The following is a 24,902-nucleotide window of genomic DNA, read 5'->3' on the forward strand; positions in this document are numbered from 1 at the left end:
ATTCAACCCTCCTCAATACTTTACATCCCTGCCTATGCCCTATTTTTCCTTTTCTAAATTTTACCTACTTTTGTTTATAATCTGTCACTCCTAGCTAGAACATAAGCACCTCAAAGACAGGACTTTGGTGTGTTTTGTTAAACGCTGTATCATCAGTGCCTAGAAGAATCCTTGGCACATAGTCCAGTAAATACTGGATAATCCGTAAATATTTGTTAAACAAAATGAATTTATATACATTCCATATTCTTAAGGTCATACTTACATATGATCATTCCCAATGAAAAAAAATATTTACTTGTCTGCCTGAACACACTAAATTTCACGATAATACATATACTAGGCCTAAAGCTTTCATTTTAAAAAGAGTAGATGTCCAAGTGTGGGGGAGTGTCAAAGATTCAAATGATGGAGTGACAGTAACTCACAACACCACATACACTATGCTGTGCCATGTAGTACAAAGCCTAGGCCGGCTCCTTTTAGATCTTGCCCTGGCCCCTTGGAACCATGTACAGAAGAGACCACAGGGAGAACTTTTCATGCCCAAGATGTGTCCACTCTGCACCACACTTTATTCAGCCCCTCCTTTGGCCTCTTATTTGCATCTGTTGCTTCTCTGGCTTTGGAACCTCTGTCTGTCTGGTCCTGAGGTTGCTAGCCTCATTGCCTAATCTCCTGGCTCACAGCTGGCCTCCCACCTCCAGGCTTGGCCTTGAGACCTGCTTTCTTCTCTGTTCTAGCCTGGAGGGTAAATGGTAGACAGAAAGGAACCCAGGAAAGTTTTTGGCAAAGGCCTTTGTTTTATTCAAATGCTTTTTTTCCCCTTCTCTTTTCCACCAGACTTTTTGAAGTTATCTGGGAAAAAATACAAAGCTTTGTGGTAACACCTAACTATGAGAATATTAAGTTGAAATCTTCATAACAGCTTCAGAAAAGCACATGCCGAAAAGATACGTCATGTCCGTCCAAAAATGCAGTGTGAAGCACACTCTAAAAGGCAACAGGATGAGGAGTTACTGAAACAGTCAGGAATCTGATGAAGAATTTACAGACCTGCAATGGCAAAGCTGACAGCCTGGAAATCTGCCTTTTCCACCAACCCTGCCCACTGAGCCAAATGTGAGATAAGATATAGCTAATTCTATTCAGGTTAAAAACATTTCATACCACGTACATTACAATGGGAACTGGAAAATGGGCCATCTTGGGGTTATAATGGTTTGTCTGGCTCCAAAACTGGATGGGGCGAGGCTTTGGTTTCAAGGCCTTAAATAAAATATTTTGGCTGTTTTGGTGCCACCATCCTTGACACCTTGTGGTAGGCAGAATAATGGCCCCAAGAAGCCCACATCCTAATCCCTGGAACCTGTGAAAAATCAGCTTACATGGCAAAAGGGACTCGGCAGAGGTGATTAGGTTAAGGATACCGAGATGAGTTGATTATCCTAGATTATCAGGGCAGGCCCAATATAATCATAAGAGTCCTCATAAGAGGGAGGCAGGAGGTGGGTATAGCTCAGTGGAGGAGTGCATGCTTAGCATGCATGAGGTTCTGGGTTCAATCCCCAGTGCCTCCATTAAAAAATATATATATAATAATAATAAAATAAAAAAGAGGAAGACAGGAGGGTGAGAGAGAGAGAGAGAGATGTGACAATAGAGGCAGAGGCCAAAGCGATGTGGGGTCATGAGTCCAGGAATGTGAGCAACTGCCAGAGGTTGAAAAGGCAAGAAAACAGATTTTCCCCTAGAGCCTTCACCATGCAGCTCTGCCAACCCATTTCAGAATGATGACCTTCTAGAACTATAAGAGAGCAAATCTGTGTTGTTTTAAGCCACTAGATTTGTGGTAACTTGTTATAGCATCAACTGGAAACTAATACATGTCTCTTCTCTCACCCCCATATCCAGTCCTTCAGCAAGTCATGGTTGAGAATGTCCTGGTTGTTCTAGCAACCAGGTAGAGATATTACAGTTGTTTGTGAAATCACAGCTCATTTTGTGGCTGCTCTTAATTGTCTACAATGTTACAGCCATTGTCAAGTCCAGCAGAGCCTGTGATAAATGCCAGACTCACTAATGCAACCCATGTGTTCAATGAGTCACAAAGATGGGCTTCAAGCCAGGCCTCGGTGGTCACACTAACACCTGTGGCCACCCCATGCCCTCTCTGTCACTTATATACTCTTTACGGGAACTTCTGAAGAACAGTTTGGATCCACTGGTACCCAGTATGAGTGGAAAGTATTACCCGCTGACTGACCCCACGCTGCTCCTATCATCCTCTCTTACCTTCTTACAGAAATCTTACTCTCTCCCCTCTGGCTCTTATTGGACTTCTAAACTTTTTTCCTCCAGTGAAAGCTTACTTTCAAGACAAGATCTGGTAAACTCATTCACTACAAAGTACACAATGGCTGTGACATTTAAACCAAACCTCCAAGTGGTATTTACTTTTTAACAAAGATCACAAGAAGCCTGTAAACTCACGTACAGAGTCTACCTCCAGCTTCTTTATCATTGGTGTCCCTCATCCCTAGTGCCACGCCTGGAACTTAGTTGGTCTTGGACCAAAACTTATTGAATGAACAAATGAAATTATACCAGCAGACAGAACACGTATGCTATCTCCTGTAAATGTTAGCATTTCCCATGAAACAGAGATAAAACCTGTTTTCACGACTGCTCTAAAACATAAAAAACCTTGGAATAAGGCATACAGCATAAAGGTAACCACCACTCTAACCACTCTAACATTACCTTAGGTTTCGAATCACCTTTTAAAACACCAATTTCATTACTCTAGTGATGACAAATCCTTTCTAAAAACAGGGAGTATGAGTATAGAAGGATCTTGTGACTTAAGAGATAACATGGCCACAGTAGGCTGAGAAACAGAATAAGGTTCTAAACTTTCCATTTGACTGAAAAGGGGGCCCAAATCTCCAAATCACCTTATAGCTTTGAGGAGCATTTACAGAGTCTACTCAGAAGACCCTAAAAGCACCACACCACTGTGGCCATCCAGTAGAAAATGCTCATAAGCCATCTTTTAAAATTTGTAATATGCTGTCTTAATAAATTCTATGCAAGCCTTGGGTTATACCCTGGGGTTGATGCAGGGCTTCAGTGCAATTTGTGGGCCTTGTTAAATTTTATGCAAAACTTTATGTTTATATGCATGTGAGCTGTTTTAAAGGAATGATTCTGACCAAGAAAGGTTTAAAATCCACAGCTTTAAGAAATGGTCCCAGCCATTATGTCTTGTTAATGTACAAATTCTTACATTGGTATCTTTTTTTTTTTTGCTGTCATCGTCTCAAGAAATTAATCTTTTTATTCAGTCAGTTGGTCACTGTATTAGTTTTCTATTACTGCTCTAACAAATGACCACATACTTGGTGGTTTAAACTAACATCAATTTATTATATGACAGTTCCGAAGCTCAGAAGCTTGAAATGGGTCTTCTTGGGCTAAAATCAAGGTATTGGCAGGGATGTGTTCCTTCTGGAGGCTCTAGGAAAAAAAAAAGAATCTATTTCCTTGCTTTTTCCAGCTTCTAGAGGCTGCCAGCCGTCCTTGGCTGGTGGTCCATCTGATCTTCAAGGTCAACAATGGCTCATGGAGTTTTTCTCACTTCAAATTCCTCTGCCATTAACTCCTTTGCCTCCCTCTTCCACATTTAAAGGACCCTTGTGATACACTGGGCCCACCGGGAAGATCCACACTAATCCTCCCATCCTAGTGGGCAGACAGCAACCTTAATTCCATCTGCAAAACCTAAGTTCCCCTTGTCATGTAATGTAACATGTTCACAGGTTAAGGGATTTTGAAGAAAAACTGTGTTCCACATAGTCCTTACTCCTCGGGAGAGGACAATAAAGATGACGATAATAGTTGTCACTGTTGAGCATTTACTGTCCACCAGGCTCCTTTGTAAACACACTATATGACTGAACTCATTTAATCTCGCAACCACCACAGGAGTTAGGTAGTATTATTACCATAATTTTATAGAGAAGGAAACTGAGGCTCAAAGAGACAATGTTTCTTGCCCAAGTCACACAACTAGTTTGGTAGCAGGATGCGTTTTAAACACAAGCACTCAGACTCTGGAACCCAAGCTCTGGACCTCCATTACTGGTTTGTTCTCTAATATAACATGGAGAAAAATTCAAGAATAAAGGACATTAATTGGGTAAAAAAAATACTATATACATTGCAGAAAAAATGTAAGCCTTCGAGCAAAAACAGGACAATGGAAATTAAAATAAACAAGTCATAACAAGGAATGTTATACAGGCTGGACCATCTTAAAGATGCATGAGGACAATTCAATGAAAATAATCAATGAATAGTCATTGTCACCATTGTTTCTTTAAAATAATGTCTGTCATAAAAATAACTGAAGTTTTCATGGGGTGTGTAAATAACAGTTCAGAAAGAAGCCTGCAAAATTGAACGGCATCCTGCATGCAACGGACATTCGACCACTCTAAAATATGTGAGTGCACACAAAAGGATACGTGGTCAGCTCAGACAGAGATGGCCTCAGCCCAACGCCAGCCCTACAAAAAAGATACACCTCTATCCTCGAATGGAAATAAACATCAGGTCACTCGTTTTGTTTGCAGGTTTGAAGCTATCAGAATGAAATTAATTCTGCAGAATTTAAGGGTGACTGCTTCTTAGACAGGGAAATTATATTTGCTGAATGTAACTCTACAGGAAAAAAAAAAAGAAGAGCTCGAGTATATTGTTTCTCAAAGGGAGAAAGCAGCTGTGATGCTGGGAGAGTGATTTAGGGAGGCTTCCTGGCTGTGCACATAAAAGGATGAGAAGAAATCTGATGAGATGAGAGTAAGAGCTGGCCATGAAACTAGAGAAAAGGTTAGGAAAATACAAAGGAGTTGTTTTTTTTTTTTTTTTAGTAGCTTTTAAAGGAAGACTTTCTAGAAAGGGTACAAAAGAGAAATTCCTATTTTAAGGTCCCATCTCACTCTAATTCTGACTGTAAAAAATGACAGCAAGGTCCTGAATCTGTTCTCTCCCAATGATGTCCTCATAAAACATCCTAGATTTATAAATATGTTTATAAATCCAAGGGTGAATGTCCTCACTGGCCTCTCTCAACCCCACCCCGGGGTCTCAGTTGTCAAAGTATGCCCTTTCTGCTCCTTACACAATCACCAGGAATTGCATGATTCAGAAACAAATACACTGGAGGGAAAGTTGCCGCTGTTTGTGTAAGGAAAAGTGGTTTAGGCTTCAAATGACTGACTAATATTATTAGTAATAAAAACAAATACTTAAACTGCGATAACCTGAAGTCACAATGCGAAACTCAATTAGTGAGATGATCTATGTGTGTAAGAATCATGATCGTTCGCTGGGATAAAAGGTGAACAACAGGCAACCAAAAAAGGAAACACTGCTAAATTTAACTAAAAATGCAGAATGTTCAAGGAGCAGCTTACATCTCCCTTACACCCTGCAACCGATAATCTAAAGTGCTAATGATAGTACCAGAGCTATAATTTGGTCCCCAAAGAATCATTTAAAAGGCTAAAATAAATAAGCTGGAAAAACATCCACCCCCTTAAAGTGCAGTAACAATTGTTTTTTTATATTTCCATAGCAGTGCCCCTGCGCTATCTTTGTGCTTGGTTGAGAACGATAGTATTATTATTAAGTAGATATCACTTTGTTTCTGTTGCTTAACATTTTCATTAATGATTCAGCATAGAATTTTGTGTTAACAACAAGTGATGATGAGAAAGAAGACAGCAGAGAATATCTGTAAAGACAGACTTCAAAATCAACGTAACTTGGGCAAATTAGACTACTAAATACAGTAGATCAGAAGAGGAAAACAAATTGCATGAAACAAAAGATGGGGATGGGCTGGCTATGAGTAATACACAAAAGATATGTAGATAGTATTGTCCTTCCAAGATGATACCCTTGAACATCCTCCTTCCTGCAAAGTGCACACCTTTTCTCTTGCTGGTGATGAATCTTTGCTAATTTAACCATACTCTCCTCCAGTTCTTCTGCTAACACATAACATGTTTGCTGTGGCCACAGAACACAGTGACAATATTTATACAATGAACTAAGGACCCACTTCACCCTGGCCCCAGGTTCAACCAACTTTGAGTTGAAGTTAAGCCAACAGATAAACAATGAAGGATGGAATATGTCTCCTCAAAGCAAGCACAGTATTGCACTAGACACATGCAATATAGCTTATTGGAATCTTTATGTGTCCTCCTGCCAGGCTCATTACAAAGCAATGGGCAGTACAGTAAGCTAGAAAAGGTTTATCAATTCCTGGTTATGTGATCATGGGTTACGTATATAACCTTGCTGAGCCTCATCGCCTCTCATCTGCAAAATGGGCATAGTAAAAACACTAGCTGGCCTCACAAGATGGTTTGAGATGCAAACTGATTATATATGCCCGAATACACTTTATAATAGATAAATATTTTATCAAAGTACAATGCCCAGTTCTTGGTAAAATAAAGAAATGTCATTACAGAGAATGGAAAAGGTTTTGTAGCCACAAAAAAACATTTTAAGATTTGGGAATGTTAAAAGGGATAGATTTTATCCTGTGGTCAGGGTAGGGGGAAGGAAAAAATTGGGCCTTTTGATAGTCTTTATATGAAAATTTTTCACTGAGTAGCTAAAACAAAAACAACTAAACTAAAGGCAAAAGAAGAGGAATTGGGTTCACATCGTCTCATGAAGAATTCAGGTAAGTTATCTTCACAAGGAATTTTTGGTTAATTAGACTGGAATACCAATAAGATAACACACTCTTCAGCCCTAGAAATCATTACTAGCTGGCCAAACACTTTTCTGAAGCAACAAAAATACAATCATTACAGAAAAGAGGCAAATGAATTTAGGCTGCCTTCTACAGCAAAGTCAGCAAATTTTCTCTGTAAAACACCAGACAGTAAATATTTTAGGCTTTTTCAGCCTTACAGTCACTGTCACGAGTACTAAACTCTGCTGGTGTCTGTGAAAGCAGCCACAGACAACTTCAGTGAATGGGCGTGGCCAGGTTCCAGTAAAACTGTATTTACAACAACAGGGGGCAGGCTGGATTTGGCCAGTAGGCTGTAGTTTTCCAATCCCTCCCTCATCTAGGGGTTCCTTCCAGTCTTAGGATTCTAACCTATAAAACACAGCTGCAGCCAACAGTGACAATCAAATCCAATGAGAAATACCACCATACTCACAATGACAGCTGTGAGCATGTCACTGAAGTGGGTGCCATTCTTTCTGTCTAGTGCTTGGGAATATAATTAATTGATCTTTGTAATCAGCTCATTAGGATAGTACATCATCAGTGATTTTTTCCTTTTGAGCAAAACATAAAAATGTTTACATCTGTTTATGTCTGTAATATCCAGACTTCATGGTCCAAGTGTGTAATATTACAGTCTGGTGCAGGAGGAAGCATACGCCATATGCTCGACCCCATCTTTCCTGCCAGTGGGAAGTAGTTTTAGATAAGGTGAAGACATGTGTGGGAAGATACTACCTTTGCCCTTTTCCTGTTACTCTTTTTATCTCCACTCTCTTCCTTATACCATCTTACTCTCGCAAAGAAGCCTGAAACACTACCCCCAGCCCAGGGAAGAGGTCAAGAGTGGACAGAGGCTAGTCAGACCAGGCCAGGGGGCCTGGGAGTTTTCAGGGTGGAAGTTGGATATCGATTTCCATCTTTGAGTCCATGGGTCAGAAGGGAAAGCATGTCACTATGTTCAGAAATCAGGCCAAACTGGAACAGAGTGGGAGCAAAAGAAAGAGTAGGCGTGAACCGAGAGTTCAGGAAGAAGAACGGGGCTCCAGTGCCAGAGGCTCATTTATCTGGCGCCCTGCCCTAAGGAACGTGGGTGGACTGGCTTCCTTGAAACCTGAGGTCATGGGGGACAAACAACCCCCTATGCTACTGTGCCTGCAGCCAAATCATCTTGGACTTTGATCACATCAAATTCTCTACCTTAGTGTATTTATTTCCTGATACTGCCCAATAGGGAGCTTGTTTTTTGTTGTTGTTGTTGCTAATCTAACGAGTTTAATTAATTAAATATTGTTGACCAAGTCATTCTAAAGGTGTAACATGTATCTATATATACATATTTGTGTGTGTATACATTTATATATGTGTATGTGTTTATATATATATATATATATATATATATATATATATATCAGCTTCTCTGTGAATTAGAAGCAATAACTTATTGTAGGTACCTTGATTTTAAGCTACCTGATACTATGTTTAGCATTCAAAGTATATAGGAATGAGAACTTATTTGTTGCACAAACTGTGTCCTCAAATTCAAGAGTGGGTGCTTATTGGGTGCTAGCATCCATGTGTGAAGAAAGGTTTTGCAGCCTTGATATACTAGTGAGAATACCCAAGATAAAACAAAGGAGTGAAATTCTTTTGAACTTGGGCTGCAGATACTAGGCTTAAATCACTCAGGGTTATTTCTGTTGAGAGTGACGGATGAGGGAAGCCCGAATTCCAATTGATTTAAGCCAAAGGGAAAAAAGCTACGGCAGTTAAAAGGACGGAGGTAGAACTTCAGCCATGACTGGATTCAGGTTCAGACACTGTGATGCAGGACTCACTTCATCTCTAAGCTCTGCCCCGAAAGGAGGGCCGTCTACCTCAGGTCCCCTGTGGATGATCGCAAGATGATTATAGTTTAAATCCAGCAAGCAAAAGCCCAGAGCAAGTGGCTGATTGGTCCCTGTGCACTTTTCCGCTCAATCCCTGAAGCTCCTTTCCATGAAGCTGGAGTTATAAGTCACCCTCAGAAGCTCTGGGCCTGTATGGATGGAGAGTGTCAGGAAAAAGTGGGCACCCATAAGAAAATTGCAGGCTTTGCCACAAGAAGGGAGAGTATTGCTGGATAATAGACAAGGAACACCTATCAAAGAACTCGATGCTTCTATGTCCATGGAACAAAGGCAACTTCATGGAGTGCAGGTGGCTAATGGCAGAAAGGAGATCACTGGGTTGGGAAAATGACTCCAAGACAGAAAAGTATGAAAATGGAAAATGCATGGTTTGATGTGGGCTACAGTACCCAACAAGGCGTTAAGGACATCTCCTCCAGAAGCTTCCTGCTGCCAATGGGATGCTGTTACAGTGGGAACCTGGGAGAAACAAGTCTGATTAACTCTGCTGAAACAATTATAGTCTGCTGTAATGCTAAACTAAACAGTGAAGTAGTATAATCCTAAAATATTCTAACAAATGGCAACATCTCATTACATCTCCCCACAGATCTATGACTTGAGAGCAGGGAACTCCTATTCCTCTGTGTGTAAGTGTTCATTACAACTTGCTTCCAAACACATGAATGCCCTTTCCATATTTCATAGCTTCAGGAAGCCTTTTACATTCTCCACTTTGTAGATGGGAAAAGTAAAGACCAGCTTAAGAAATTCATGTTAGGAGGAATAAAGAAAAAAATGGGTCATCAAAATCTTACAATAAATAACCTTACATTAAAATTATCTTCATTGTGTTAATCATTGGGGCACACAACTGAGAAAGTTAAAAGCAAAATGAAGATCCCCAGGATAATTTCAGAGAAAACCTGAAAATTCACACCATAAATTGGTATAAGTTTGATTCTAATTTGTATAAATTGATTTTTTTTTCACCCTAATGGGATAAACTGGGTGATTGTTCAACTCTCTGCTTTGTTTTGCTTAAGCACATATGACATTTTAGGCAAGATCTTAAAATACACAGACCTGGGCTGATCCTCAGGGTCACTGCACAGTAAATAAACAGGATAAAGCTCTGTGAAGTTTCCAAGGAGAAACTAAGATAGTAACTGTCTTCACGTCAGGAAATATTGTCTATTTTTCTTTTTTAAAAATCACACTAAATGTGCTGTTTTTCTAGCTGACTATAAAAAATCCGTGACTCATGTAGGCATTTCATGCCGCCATGCTCTGTGGGCTGAACTAGCTCAGGCTTACCTAAGCTTACACCATGGAAGTTTCCCAAAAGTCTAAATTCTTTGAGACTTCAGTTCATTTTTCCCCACTCATAATAATAGATTTCTGAAAGATCATTTGAAAATGTTAAATTTCCCTTCATTTTTCAAAGCATCTGGAACACTACAGGCAATCAACTGAGAAAAGAGCTCATTGTTCTGTTTTTCCCCACAGAGAATTTATGTCTCAGAAAATATTTTTTAAAAAAGGAGAATTATTTAATATGTCTCCCTGGCCAACCCAGAATCTGCTATAAATTCAAAATTCATTCTTGTACAGAGTTCTTAGTTATAAGATAAATAATCTTGCTGTGTTAGTTTAATTCTGTCCTATTTACCTTCTCGAGTGGAATGACACATTGCAAATACCGTTTGGGAAGTTTTATCAATAAAGTCCTAATCCCATGGTTTGGAGGACATGTCTGACATGTCTCAGAATGTTTTAACTACACGAAAGCTCGGGGACTATAACAACACCCACTCAATAGTTACAACTGTCCCCCATGTGAGGTAAGTTGCCTTTTCCAGTGTGATTAGTGGCAATTCCTCAAAATGGGTCTCAAAGAGCTCACAGAAAGTAGTCAGCTTCAATCTCCTTCTGCCCTAGAGATGCAGTGGAGATTACCAGCTTTGCTGGACTTCTGGACTAGAAGGAAACCAAGAGAGATACTAAACTATAGCACTAACATCCTATAGAATCTAACTCAGTTTTACAAAGAGAATCTTTGGAGATTTTGCTCTAAACATATTTGTACATCTCTCCATACAGATGGACAGTCAGAAGGCACGCTTGCACATGCACACACGCGCGCGCACACCCACACACACACACAGTTTTTCATATACTGGTTTTGATGGACAGATCTGGGAACTTAATCACTGTATATAATATTGTCTTTCTTAGATTCCATATGTATATAAAAGCCCAACAACGACTTTACATTAGATTTGCATATTTGGAGACTAACATATCTTTCTGGGCTAATTTGCCATGCCCAGATATAACAGGACAATTATAATTAGGCCATATTTCCCCCTCTTGATTTAGACAAATTATGGATCAATTTAAATAATTTGTGAAGCATGTGACGACAGTCAGGAAAGAAGATCCCACGTTTATTCTATCTGTTTTAAATCTATAAGGAATCTGAAAAGGGTTCAGTTTCAGTTTCAGAGCTCTGGCTTTAGCAATTCCCTGCAACTAAAAGCAATCTTGCTGTGACTGAAAATGGAGGTGTCAACTCAGGCAGGCTACAAATTGCCGGCAGAGGGAATAGCCATTTTAAATTACTTCCAAAGCCCAAATAAATTCTCCTGAATGGAAATCTGCCTTTATCCTTATTTTCTATCTCCAGGAGATGATATGTGTTTTACTCATTATGAATCATCCTCTCCATTTCTTTCTACTAAGGCAAAGGAGAATGAGCAAATGTACTTATAGACTGTGCCGCACTGGGCTTATGACATAAGATGTATAACAAATTAGATTATCATATGAAAAATATGACTTATCATATGAAAAACCCATACCTTATGCTGGAATGGCATTTTACCAACTATAAGGTTATTGTAAATACAGAAATGAGAATATGAGGAAAATGCTCTGTTGACTTTAAATCTCCATATGGATTAGCTGTTATAGGCATTTCAATTGCTTCTCAGAATAATCTATTTGGTAAACAGAGAAGATATAATGTTTCATAGCTTTTGCAGACACTGGAAACTGAGACAAAGATATAAAGTGACTAGGATCACACAAGGTTAGTGACAGCAGAAATGGCTTCTGACTTTGTCTCTTGTGATCTCTCCTTGAGCAAAGCAGGGTTTTAGAAATAAACCCAGTCTAAGCATTCAACAAACAGGAAAAAAAAATGTTTGTATTGTGAGATTTCTTCTCATCATAACTTAGCTATGTTATTTGGTTATTTATGTAACTTAGTTAAAACAGTAGTATCTGAGTATGGCCTAAATGTCTATCCTTTCTAAAAAGTTATATTTACTGTTTTCACATGTAGTGTCACTTAATCAAGATCCATTTCATAATTTTTCATAATTGGAACATTTCTGGGAGAAAATAATAATTAAGGACTAAATAGTAATGGATTCTTAAATGGGAGAGCAGTTTCACCTGATCGTTTCTCTTTCAGTAAGTGGCCTTTAGGGTGATCTGACTTGGGAATATCAGTTGAGACTGTCTTTCCCATCGTGTGTGTTTGCTGCTTCTGCTACTGCAGTGGTTTTAAAAATCTAGTTAAGTGTAATTACCTTCAAAAGAAGTTTAAGTCAATAAGAAATGAGATATGGGGGTGGTGTAGACATGGAATATTCATACACTGCTAGGTGGAAATATAAACTGGTAAAACCATTTTAGTAAACTATTTGGCAGTAATCTTAAAAAGCTAAATATATGCATACCCCACGACATAACAATTCTACATGTAGGTCTATACATAACAGATAACGTACATATGTGCACATACAAGAATACTTGTAGCAGCATTTTTTGGTAGCAGCCCCAAATTGGAAACTACTCAAGAATCCATTAATAGTAAAATAATAAGTAGACAGAGATAAACATATAAAAACTGGAATATTCTACAACTGCAAAAAAAGAATAAACCATAGGTGGACACAATATATGGGTGAATCTCAAGACATAATGTTGAGTAAAAGAATCTAAATATAAAAGAGTACATAGGTGCATATTGTATGATTCTATGGATATAAAATTCAAAAACAGACAAAATTAATCTATGGTGAGAAAGTCAGAACAGTGTTTAATTTGGAGAATGGCAATCAGTAATGACAAATCAGTGTTTCACTGGAACTCCTGAGTAGATTGGCTATATCTACCCGGGGAACGTGAGAAGGCTAAATCACTGGGGAGGTGACTTGGAATGCTATAGCCGAGAAAATGACCATACAGTGTTCTAACTATAAGGACAAAGGGGACAGAGTTAATTCTTTTCCCCAGGTCACCAAAAGTCTAAAGTAATGGCTTGATATTGTCAGTCTTTTTAATTTTAGCCATTCTGGTAGGCATGTAGTAGTACCTTTTTAAAATTTTTACTTGTATTTATCTAATAATTTTATCTAGTAATTAATGACATTGAGCATAATTTATATGCTTACTGGCAATTGTGACATTCTCTTCTGTGAAAGGGTTTTCAAGTATTATGGCCAGTTTTTAATTGGGTTGACTGTATTTTTCCAATTCCCTTGAGGATAGGATTCTTTATATATTCTAGATTTAAGTACTCTGTCAGTTATATGTATATATCTGCAACATTTACTCCTGAACGCTATTCTATTCTTCTGTTCTATTCATGTACCCTTGAATCAATGCCACAGTATACCATACTTTATAGTAAATCTTAATATCTGGCAGTGTAAATTCACCATGTCTTTTCTTCTTCCTTTATTCTTTTAATAAGGTTTTAATTATTTTTTCAAAGTTAAAACAACCGTGGATTTCTGAAATAAATCCCATTTGATCATGATGTATTATGCTTTTGTAAATTGCTGACCTTTATTTGCTAAAAACAATTTTAGGGCTCAGGAGAGATATTCACTTATTATTTTCCTTTTAAGTAAGTTCTTGTCAGAGTTTGGTTATGCTGACCTCACAAAATGAGTTAAGAAATGTTCCATCCTCTGCTATTCTCTGGAAGAGTTTGTGTAAAATTGGCATTACTTCTTCCCTAAATATTAAGAATAATTTATCACTAAAGCAGTCTGAGTCTGGAATTTAATTTGTAGGAAGACATTTAATTTTGGTTTCAATTTCAATACTAGGTATAGGACTATTCTGATTTCTAATTTTTTCTTATGTTCATTTTGGTAAGTTGTCTTTTTGAAGGAATTTGCCAATTTTCCCTAAGTTGTCAATTTTATTGACATAAAGTTGATTGTAATAGCCCCTTACTTTCCTTTTAATATTTCTGTGACCTATAGTTGTGATCTCCCCCCCCTTTTTTTTTTTGCTGAAATTTCTTATGTTTTCACTTTTCTTGGTTGGTCGTCTAGGAATTAATCAATTATATTAATATTTTTAAAGAACCACACTTAGTTTTGTCAATTTTTTATAACACATTCCTTTTTTCTACTTCTTTAATTGCTGCTCTTCTTTTTATCATTTCCTTTCTTTATTCTTTTGGATTAATTTGCCATTTATTTTCTAGTTTCTTGAATAAATGTTTAAATTATTTTCTCTGATTCTTTTTTTATTGAAGCATAGTTGATTTACAACATTGTGTTAATTTCAGGTGTACAGCAAAGTGATTCAGTTATATATTTTTCAGATTAATTTCCATTATAGGTTATTAAATATATTGAACATTGTTCCCTGTGTTACACAGTAAGTCCTTGTTACTTATCTATTTTATATATACCAGTGTGTACCTGTTAATCCTACACTCCTAATTTATCCCTCCTCCAAATTATTTATTTTCAACTTTTCCTTTTTTATGCCATATACATTTTTAAAGATATAGATTTCCTTCTAAGTACTGGTTTAGTTCCATCTCACAAATTTTCATGTGCTTCATTCTCATTACCTTTATTATTCCCCTCAAAACATTTTCCTATTCACATTGTAATTTCTACTTGCATGGGTTATTTACAAGTCTTGCTTATTTCCAAATATTAAGAGGTGTTCTAAGTATCTCTCTGTTACCAAGTCCTAATTTAATTTTACTGTAGTCAGATCAGATACACTGATTCCAATCCTTTGATATTTGTTGAGACATATTTTATGGCCAAGATGTGGTTGGTCTATTTCGTCAAATGTCCCATGAGCACTTAAAAGAAGAGCCCACGTACATTCGAAAAGAATGCAGTTGTTGGATGTAGTGTCTGTATTTGTGAATTGATCAAGTTAATTTACTTAATCATATTCTTCAGGTCTTCTATTTTTTTTAATTGACTTTTATCTGCTTAAAATCTCCAACAATGATTTTTGGAGTTGTCTATTTTTCCTTTGAGTCTACCAAGGTTTGAAGATATAACATTAAATGCCTACAAATTTAGGATTGTTATAATTTCCTTTTGTCATTAAGAAATGTCCCTCCGTATCTCTCATAATGATTCTTGTTTTAAAATAAACTTTGTCTGATATTAATATGTCAATATAAGCATAATTTTGTTTAGTTTTTGAATGCTAAATCCACCTGTAACCTTTTACTTTCAACCTTTTTGTGTCTTTATAAAGTATCTTAAAATTTAAACCTATTATAGTTGGTTACTTTTATCCATTCTGACAATCTTTCTATTTTCATTGAATGTTGAAACCATGTATATATAATGTAACTACTTTTATATTAATTGCTTTTAAGTTTACCATCTTATAATTTGTTTACCATTTGCCCCATCTACATCTATTCTTTGTTCCTGTGTTTTTTTCATTTCCCTTTAAATCAAAGTTTTAAAATTATTTTTTCTCCCTTGTTAGCATTTTAGTTGTACTTTTAAAAAATTACTACCTTAATCACTATCCTAAAAATTATAAAACGCATCCTTGATTTATTTATGTTCTTTAAATTAGTAACTTTATCCCATCCTAAAGAAGGCAAGAACCTTCTAACTTTAACTCCATTTGCCTTTGCCATCCTTTGTTATTATTTTGTATTTTACTTTTATAAATGTTGGAGACCTCACAAGGATTATTGTTACTTTAAATAATCAATATTTATTTATACTCATGCACATATTTACCATTTCTGTAACTCTTCCTGCAATTCCTTCCTGCAATTATGTCTTTCTCTTTGAGATCATTTTCCTTCTGCATAAAGAAATTTCTTAAATAAAGGTCTTCCATTTCCTTTAATGTCCTAATCGTAATTATTTTGAGACCCATTTCTAGTAGCTTTAACATCTGGATCATCTACAGATCTGTTTTTATTGCCTTCTTTACCTCTTGATTATTGGTCACTTTTTCTGCTTCTTCACAGATGAAATAGTTTTAATTTTATGATGTACACTGTGGATATTATGTGAACTCTGCATTATGTCCTTTTTCTTACAGAGGGTTGAGTTTTATTTTGCTCAGCTGCTAAACTGCCTATGGATCACCTTGATCCTGTCAAGGCATGGGTGAATCCTTCCTCCCTGGGACCCCAGCCTGGCTTTCTAAAGCCTCCTATGAATGCTCAGAGTGTCCATCCAGGTCTGTGTATTCTCACTATGCCCAAACTCCTACATCTCTCTGACCCTCAAATCCTTGATGTCCTCAAATTCTGGGCTCTGTTTCTTCTGCCTTGGCAGACTGAAGTTCTCTGTTTGGGCTCTGTTTTTCTGCACCTTGGTTTGAAAAATGGTCTCAGAGAAAAAGCCACTGATAATGTGGGATCTCACAGAGAACTCCCCCACCTTTCACTCAATGACTGTATTTCTGTACTGGTTATTATCCAATGCCCGAATGAGTTGCTTATATATTATCCAGTTTTACAGCTTTTCATAACAGGAGGCTAAGTCCAATATCTGTCATACCATCAAGCCCAGGACTTCAAAAGTGGAAATTCTTTCTTTAATGTTTAAATACAGACAATGTCTTATTATAGATACAATTCTCTAACCTTCTATTTTTCATTTAAGTGCTCTAATATAAGTATCTCCTAAGTCATCAAAAACTCTTCCCAAACTTCATTTAAGCTAGCAAAATTCCCTTGTATGGCTGTTTTTCCTCACTTAACCATGGTCCTAATCTCTTGTGGTTTTGATGCTATTTCTCACTCACATATTTAAGGGTTTTTAATAAATGCTTCTTAAATGTTAAACTACATAAAAATCATTTGGGGATCAGATTCTGATTCAGTAGGTGTGGGGTGGGCCTGAGATTTGCATTTCTAACAAGCTGCAGGGAGCATCCTTTGACTGTTCAAAGCTCTAAGTAACTCATCACTCCCCGTTTTGGGGAAACATGGAGTGTTTTGTAACCATGACTGCACTGTGAGTATCTCTCAGCCTTACTTCTATATGTTCTAGTTCTTTAGGTCTGGAATGTGGCCTGGGCCAGTGTTTTTTAAAAAACCATTCCTGGTGAATTAGGATTAAGGACCACTGTATCAGTCTCTGACAGAGCCTGCCTCATTGAAAACAACCTAAATGTCCTGTGTGTGTCAATAACTAACTTTAAAAAGCATATCTTAATAGGCCATAACCTTTTAACACAGATATTGTGTGATTCCACTAGTCCTGATGCCCACCTTCACTAAGCATGACTTGTACTGTCTAGTATTTATGGTTACAGCAAACTTATGAAGAGAAAGGAACCAACTCAGGAGCAGAGAAGAGAAGTGCTGCTGTACTGGAGGGGGTCAGGGTTGTGGCTGGGTGGGAGGGGATGTCACGATCCCAAATAAGACTAAAATCACCCAGGGCCCTTTACAGCTTTGTAATTAATTTCGATTTCTTATCTCCCTTGAGCCATCTTTTTATTTTTAATGTAAGATATTAGAGGGTTAAACTATAGGCTAAACCTAGTTTTATGAATATCTGAACTCCACCAGTCACATTCATGTTTTAAACAAAAGTTTAACATCTTCTAATTGCAATGCTAGCTAATCAAGATGATAAGCCATTCAGGGTATCCTGATTAAACTGCTTTAATGCCAATTCCTGCAAATCCAGAAGAGACACACATCCTCTTGCATATATGCATTCATTCACATTCAGGTTAAGTTACTGCATTCCAGCCTGCTGCCCACGGGATGAAGCTGAGATGGCAAATTATCAGAAATGTATCTTTTACTCAGATATCTTTAGAAGCATGCACATAATCTAAAGGAAATCACTCTTCTGTGCTCCAAGCAACTAAAGGAAGAGCCAGAATTAAAAACAGTAAACCCAAAGGACCTTAAGGCCTTAAAGACATCCTGTAACCTATATCCCAACTAAATATTTATATCCAAATGAAAAGCATTGTTAGGACTCTTTGATCCTGAAGATTAATTTTCTATTTTAATTAAACATAGCTGAGACATCACAACTTCCAAGACATTTTCAGTTAATAAAAGTGCCAAATGCTTTTCTTTTCCCGGTGGCCACCCCTCCCCAGTCTATAAATGTTACCACTGGTCCCAAATTAAGGTATCTTTTCCATTCAAACTGAGAGATTACAGAGCACTTGAGCCGCCTCCAGATAGAGGGCTGCTAAAGTAAGTAATGCCCCGTTTTGCATATAGTTAGTGAAAAACATGCTGAGTCTTACATAGTTACTGTGTTGAAGAAAAGGCAAGGGTAGAGCAATAGGTCAGATAACTACTGTGGTCTGCTCTTTGCAAGACGCAGCCTGAGATAATATAAAAATAATTATACACACAAACCAGATTTTCCAAACTGCTTATTTAGTTTTCTAGGTCAGTATAGCTGGTCAAATCCTTCTGAAAGTTACATTTTCTAGCTGACCACAAATGGTTACTTCACTCAACATTATTTCTGTGAAGTGCTGCATATATTTAGAAGTTTAAGGGACTGTGATGTTTATTTCTCAATCTCTGGAGGGTTTTTTTCCCCTAATAAGTACTGTTAGTAGATTGGAGAGAAGAAACAGATCAAAAGCCTTGCTACTGTAAAAGTGTTAACACCATCTTCATCACCATGTAATTAAAACTTCAGGTACATACAAATCAGTTCCAAACGACTTAAAACTGAATCCACTCAGAACTTAGTATTTGCATGTTAAAATAAATATTATTTTCGTAAGTATAGCCAGCTCTATGAGAACGTGCTGATTTTCTCTTTGTTCCAATTTATCCTTTCCTCAATAATTTGCAGCAAAAAAAAAAATTGCCATGGTATTATTTTGCCTTAATAGAGGAAAAAGTTGATGCATCAACTGGTTTTTGTGATTTCCAGACTACAACAGTGGTCTCATAAATTTAAAGCATCCACGGTCTTAAACGAACAGACTTGAACCAGCTCACTGAGATGTTGATTGTTAGGGAGAGGTGAGCCCCAAGTATGCCCTGAGCACAAAGGAGGGCAGAGGCAGACCAACATTTCCGCCAAATGATGAGCTGGAAGGTGACAAAGAAAGCACTCTAATTTGATACCAGATCTTACTCGCGGATTTCCATAAAGAGACAAGACACAGTTTTAGGAAACACAGTTAGTGGGTTTCCAAATGGGCACATTTGTCCCATTAAGAAGAGCCAATGCTAGATCATTTTTGGCAGGCTTCCAACCTTGTCAATTATCTCAATCCTAGTGCAGTCTTCAATCCTGGTGGGATTCCCACCTACCCGAGTGTCCTCTACCAATTTCCTCAATCCTAATTGTCTTTCCTTTCTCTCAGATATACTGTAGAGTCTCTGCGTCTCTGGAAATTAATCACTATTTGAGAGATTAATTGGAATTTTAAGACTATTAATTGTAATTTCCTCTTCCTCTTGCTTTTTTAATTTTGAGGGGGAATCTATAAGGACTCCTTCAGCAACTGAAATGTCTATTAAAAAAAGAGATGTTTCAGCTCCCCAAAATAGCTGCTTCTCTGACATTTGGGCTCTATGGCTTGTCACTCATTACACCTGGAGAATTACTTAGGCTTAGATACAAGCTCCATTTGGGGATTAAAAATAATTGGTTTACATAATAAGATTAATTATATGTAACCATTAAAATGTTAAATGATATCTTTTCCATTCTCTAAAAGAACTCTCTCATATTCTGAATCAGTCACTTCAGTTAGAGTAGTAAATAATATAAAGCCACAAGAAAAGACAGTAGCTGAAAACCTGTCCCATGGGTATGGTCCTCTGAAAGTTCTCCTTCCCCTGGGAAGTGAATCTGCCTTATGACACAAAGATACACATATATGACCCACATCCCACAAAGACACACACATACACTGACACACAAACACAAAATCAGACAGATAGACACACACATGTGCACACACACAGCAACTAACAGACACACCTTTGGCATATGCTTAAACACAGACATGCATACACACACACACACCCAGGACATTACTTCCCACCAGAGTAAATCCTTGCCCTGGAATGACATAGCAACAAGTATCTTTAATTCCTGTTTAACCAGTAGTAAATGTCTCTTGTCAGAGCATAAACAAAATTGTAACTAAGAGAGAAGAAAAAACAGACAGATTTAGTTTTAAAAATGCTTTCCTTGTGGTAAGGGGTTGCAACTACAGGCATGCCTCCAGGCTAAACAAGACCCTTAATCAGGACATCCGGGAGGCCTCCCAAGACTGTGACATTTACAGAACCAGAGAGAATGAGAAGCTGGGAACGCCTCATCCCACAAGAGCTACATGTGCAGGAGAGGTAGACAGTGAATGAATTGGGGGCTTCCCCTCACCTTCAGACTTCTTGTTTTCAGGCCAGAGGCCATACCTGTGCCACTGTTTGTACGAGTCCCCATGTGGAACTTCTGATATCTTCAAGAGGGTACAAAAAAACTCAGAAGACAGTGGCCAAGAAGGGTAGCAATGTAAGAGTTCTGAACTACAAATATTTACAACTGATAATGACTTTACAAGTTCTACCAGGTTCCACCAAGTCCACATTCACTACCAAACCTTGGGCTGTAAACTCCTTTGTGCTGAGGTTCATGTCTCCATTCATTCAGCCATTCATCCAAAAACTGTTCTTAAGAAGCTATGAGGTAGCAAGCTCTCTGCAAGCAGCTAGTGACCTGAGGGTCCCTGCCTTTACAGAGTGACAATCCACTAGGGATAGACTCTGAACAGGAAGTTACAAGGAGGCAGCTTCTCATCTTTTTGTGTCACCAGAGCCCACATGCATGTGTGGTAGCACAAGTATGTACTCAATTTTTATGGAAAAGAAAAGGGGAAAAGATTGGAGAAAGTGAGGATGAAAGCAATGTTTTGGAGTATTGCCACCCCCACCCTTGCCAATTTTATGGATAAGATATTTGGGTAGTTAATTAGGTAAACAAAGGATACTCAACACTGGATTGGTATACACCATATACTTGAACAAGTAAGTGTTTACTTCCCTTTATCTGAAATTCTGACTATTACACATATTCAGAAGTGACAATGTTTCCTGTAATGTAGCCCATATCAAATTAGTCTCTTGCCAATAAATTGGTGGCGATTAGTGCAGGTACCACAGGAAGGCAAACACCACACCCTAATGATTGAGGATAATGAGCTCATAGAATAGAAGGAACAAAAAATGCTCTGTAAGGACTGAGACTAACTTGAAGGCTCCTGTCAAAGAGTCAATGCTGATCCAGAAAGCTTTCCATCCTGCTAGAAGTGAGGCCTCCTTAAAAAGTCAGATTTTGATGAGGTTGCAACATATGATCAAAGGAGAGATTACCCCAACGCCACATTTATAAAAGTAAAACATTAACAGAAGTGTGATGGCTGCTTTGTGCCGGAAACCATGTCGAAACACTGGGCCGTACAAGGGTCATAAGACCCAAGACTTTCTCTCAGGGGGATTAGCATTGATTACTCAAGAGCCACAGAAAAGGAGGCCACACTTAAGAAGAAATGAAAGTGCAAAAGGGGTATAGGATTGAATTGACTGATTTTTGGAAGTAAAGCATTTCTTCAACAGGGGCTCGGCAGCACCCAGAAACACCACCCTCAGCATCGGGAGTGAGGGCGCATGACCACAGCTGCGGTTCATTAAAGTCGCTTGCCTCTCCCTCCTCAAACGAACAAGACACCACTGACCAGACTGAAAAGGGGGAATTACTGCTTGTGTGTGTGTGTGTGAGATTCTACTAATGTGGCATCTTTTTAAAAGAGTTCCTGTCTTTTAAGACAACAACTGAAATATTTACAGATGAAATGATACCAGGCCTGTGATGTGTTTCCAAATCCAAACTATGGGAGTTAAGTTTAGAGGACACCAGGCCGTGAGTTTATCACTGTTGAAGTTGGTTCATAACACTTTTCTCTTTACTTCAAGTATATTTAAAATGCTCTCTATAAAAAAGTTTTTCCAAAAGGGAGAGGGAGGGAGGAGGGATAAATTAGAGGAGTATGGGATTAACAGATACACAACACTGTACATAAAATAGATAAGCAGCAAGGATATACTGTATAGCACAGGAAACTACTTTGAATGTATTGTAATAACCTATAAGAGAATATAATCAGAAAAAAACTGAATTGCTATGCTGTACACCTGACACTAACACAATATAGTAAATCAACTGAAGTTCAATAAAAAAGTCATTTAAAATATAAATTGTTAATAAAAACCTACTGAATATGTAGAAAAAGATGAAACTTTTAAATCATCATTCAGTAAAATAGTGTTCTTCAGTGTAAATTAAAATAATGAACAAAAGCTTCTTGAAAACCATTACTGAAATCAGGCAGTCTTCCACAGGTGCCATGTCTACCACAGTCATGCCTCGAGCAAGGAAACTCAGCTGTTACATCTTTGGGATTCAAGGCCAAACGATAATCTTTTTCAAGCTGCCAGTTGCCATCCTATAGTGGATCTTGAAATCAGTATGTGGGTCCTCACCAGTTTTTAGATGAATGAGTTAGAATGCAATAGAAGAGAGAGTATCAGAGCACAACACACAGGATGGCGTAATCACAGTTTGTGGATCTTGCGCCCACACAGCATTCTTGCTTAATCTACTCTCAATATTCTACCGTGTTGGTTCTGGCAGAATGGTTCCTGGTTAAAACCCAGGCCAGATCAGGTCACTCTTCCAGAACCCTGGAAGGACAATCTATCTCACCCAGAGTAAAAGCTGAAGCCCTTATGATGGCCGGCATGGCCCACCACAATGTGCCCCACCCCCTTTCTGCTCAGTCCTATTTACCCGCATTGACCCCAGACCCATGGACGCTCTGGGACGTGGAACAAACCAGGCACGTTCCTGCATGCGGGCATCTGTCACTGTTGTTCCCTCTGTCCGGAATGCTCTTCCTCCAGACACCTGCATGCTGACTCCCTCACCATCAAATGTCATCTCCTCAGTAAGGCCTTCCCTGACCACACAATTTAATAATCAGACCCCTACGACCACTGCCAGTATTTCGTATCTCCCTTCCTGCTTTATTTTTCTCCATAGAACTTATCATCTAATGTATTAGATAAATTACATATAATAATGATACATACATTTCATATACATACAGATTACATACATTTTCTTTGGTTTATTCTCTCTCTATATTTAGAAACTCCGTAAGGACCAGGAGTTTTGTCTGTTTTGTCTACTGCAATATTATTTCTGACACTTAGAACATGGTAAATACCCAATAAGTATACAATGAATTATGTATGTATGTTGTGTGTGTGCTGGGTCGTGATATAAAATATATTCCTTAGTGTGAATCACATTCCAAAAGGCTTGTAAAGCACTTCCCTGGAGCACATGCGGAATATCTCTGGGCTTACTTAGAATAAGCACTGAAAAGTGATAAAAGGACAGGCTCCCAGTAGTTTATGTTTTACAGACTGGGTGCCTAGAGCAAATGAGGCCAGTGGTAATTGCTATGTGAAGTATGTGCTGGGGGAGGGAGGGCTGTTCTCTTGGGGGTACCACCAAAGCACTATCAATTGGCAAGAGGAAATCAGCTGAGTCACAAAATCATACAATTTTCAAGACCCTCAGAGATGATCTGGTCTGACCTAATAATTCTACACATGAGCATCAAAAAGTTACAAAATGATAATGTAATTAGCCCCAGGCCATATGAAAAGCAAAAGCTGAGAGAGAACCAGCAAAGACCTGGGTCACATGACTTCTTGTCCAATGAGCTTCATACACTCAGGCCTGCCATAAAAATGGAAAACAGGAATCTGCTCTCCAAAAGCTTTCTGCCTGTTCTCTTTTCTTTGGAAATAACCTGAGATTCTTTCTCCAATTAGATGCCAGTCATCTATTCCACTCAAGCCTTCACAGTTTGCAGGGCTCTCTGTTTTAAAAATAAAGAGCTGCTAATGATCACTATTTCTCATAAACCAAAGCTTTAAAAATTCCTCACCATAGCAACCAGGAGTGGCTGAATCACCTACTATTATTCTCCAAATTTTTAATAAAACAATTCAAACTTACAGCAGGCTCAGGGATGTTAAAGTCAGCCGAGAATCAAAATGTTCAACCCTCACTGTCCTACTTTTCATTACAGCTAAAGAATCTATCTATTTTTGAATGAATAGCTCATAACTGTAAAACAAAATGCTTCAAACCATAAAGCACTAACAAGTGAAAACAACGCGTCAGTAAAAGCTGTCAGTCACTTTAATTTGGAAGGGAAGCAGAAACACTTTTTGTCAGGGAGTGAATATTATAACAGAATGAATAGGCTCACGAATCATTTGGTTCTCAACTAGATTATAGTAAGTCCTTTGACTGGGAGAAGCCAGGTTTCCTAGAACTCTCAGTATTTCTGTGCTGGCCTTAGAGGTTCCAACGGCTGAGGACATTCATGACATACCTGTGGCAGACACTCTCGGTTCCTCCTTCACAGAACCCTGTTCCATCCAGGTGTCCTCACTCTTCCAGGAGAGGCTGGCCCTCTCCCCATCCCAGGAGGGCAGTCATGACTGGACTGAGTGCATTATGGGAATCCTATTCTTGCAAGTGATTGGCTCACATAGGATCATGTGACAAAACTGTGGCCAATGAGGCAAGGGGAAGTCTGCTGGGGGCAAGGGTGCTTCTGAGAAAGGTGTTCTCACTTTCCACCAAGCCAGGAGGAAGAGACCCAGGAAGATGCAAGGGGACGAAATGTTCTAGGCTGGGGGGTGGCTTTTCATGAGAGTTATGTTACTGTGCTATTATGTCTTTTCTCTCTCTAAACATGATGGCAGGGGACTGCCGTTGTCATCTGGACACCAAAAGGAGAGCGACGCTGAGGACAAAGCCCATCCACCAAGAGGGAGA

At 38.3% G+C, this 24,902-nt stretch overlaps 1 protein-coding gene across 3 annotated transcripts in view; it reads right to left on the minus strand.

The window, feature by feature from the left end:
* Positions 1–24,902, minus strand: part of CHN2 (chimerin 2) — a 268,875-nt gene that overhangs the window by 228,557 nt on the left and 15,416 nt on the right. The window contains exon 1 of one of the 3 annotated variants that reach the window (XM_064487486.1): positions 24,454–24,536. The exons of the other annotated variants lie outside the window; for them this stretch is intronic. Within the exon in view, the coding sequence (XP_064343556.1) occupies positions 24,454–24,499 (46 nt within the window). The 5' untranslated portion in view covers positions 24,500–24,536. Of the gene's footprint in view, positions 1–24,453; positions 24,537–24,902 lie in introns of those variants that run through there. 3 annotated transcript variants of the gene reach the window in all.

The sequence above is a fragment of the Camelus dromedarius genome, chromosome 7, assembly GCF_036321535.1.
Source record: "Camelus dromedarius isolate mCamDro1 chromosome 7, mCamDro1.pat, whole genome shotgun sequence".
Taxonomy (NCBI): domain Eukaryota; kingdom Metazoa; phylum Chordata; class Mammalia; order Artiodactyla; family Camelidae; genus Camelus; species Camelus dromedarius.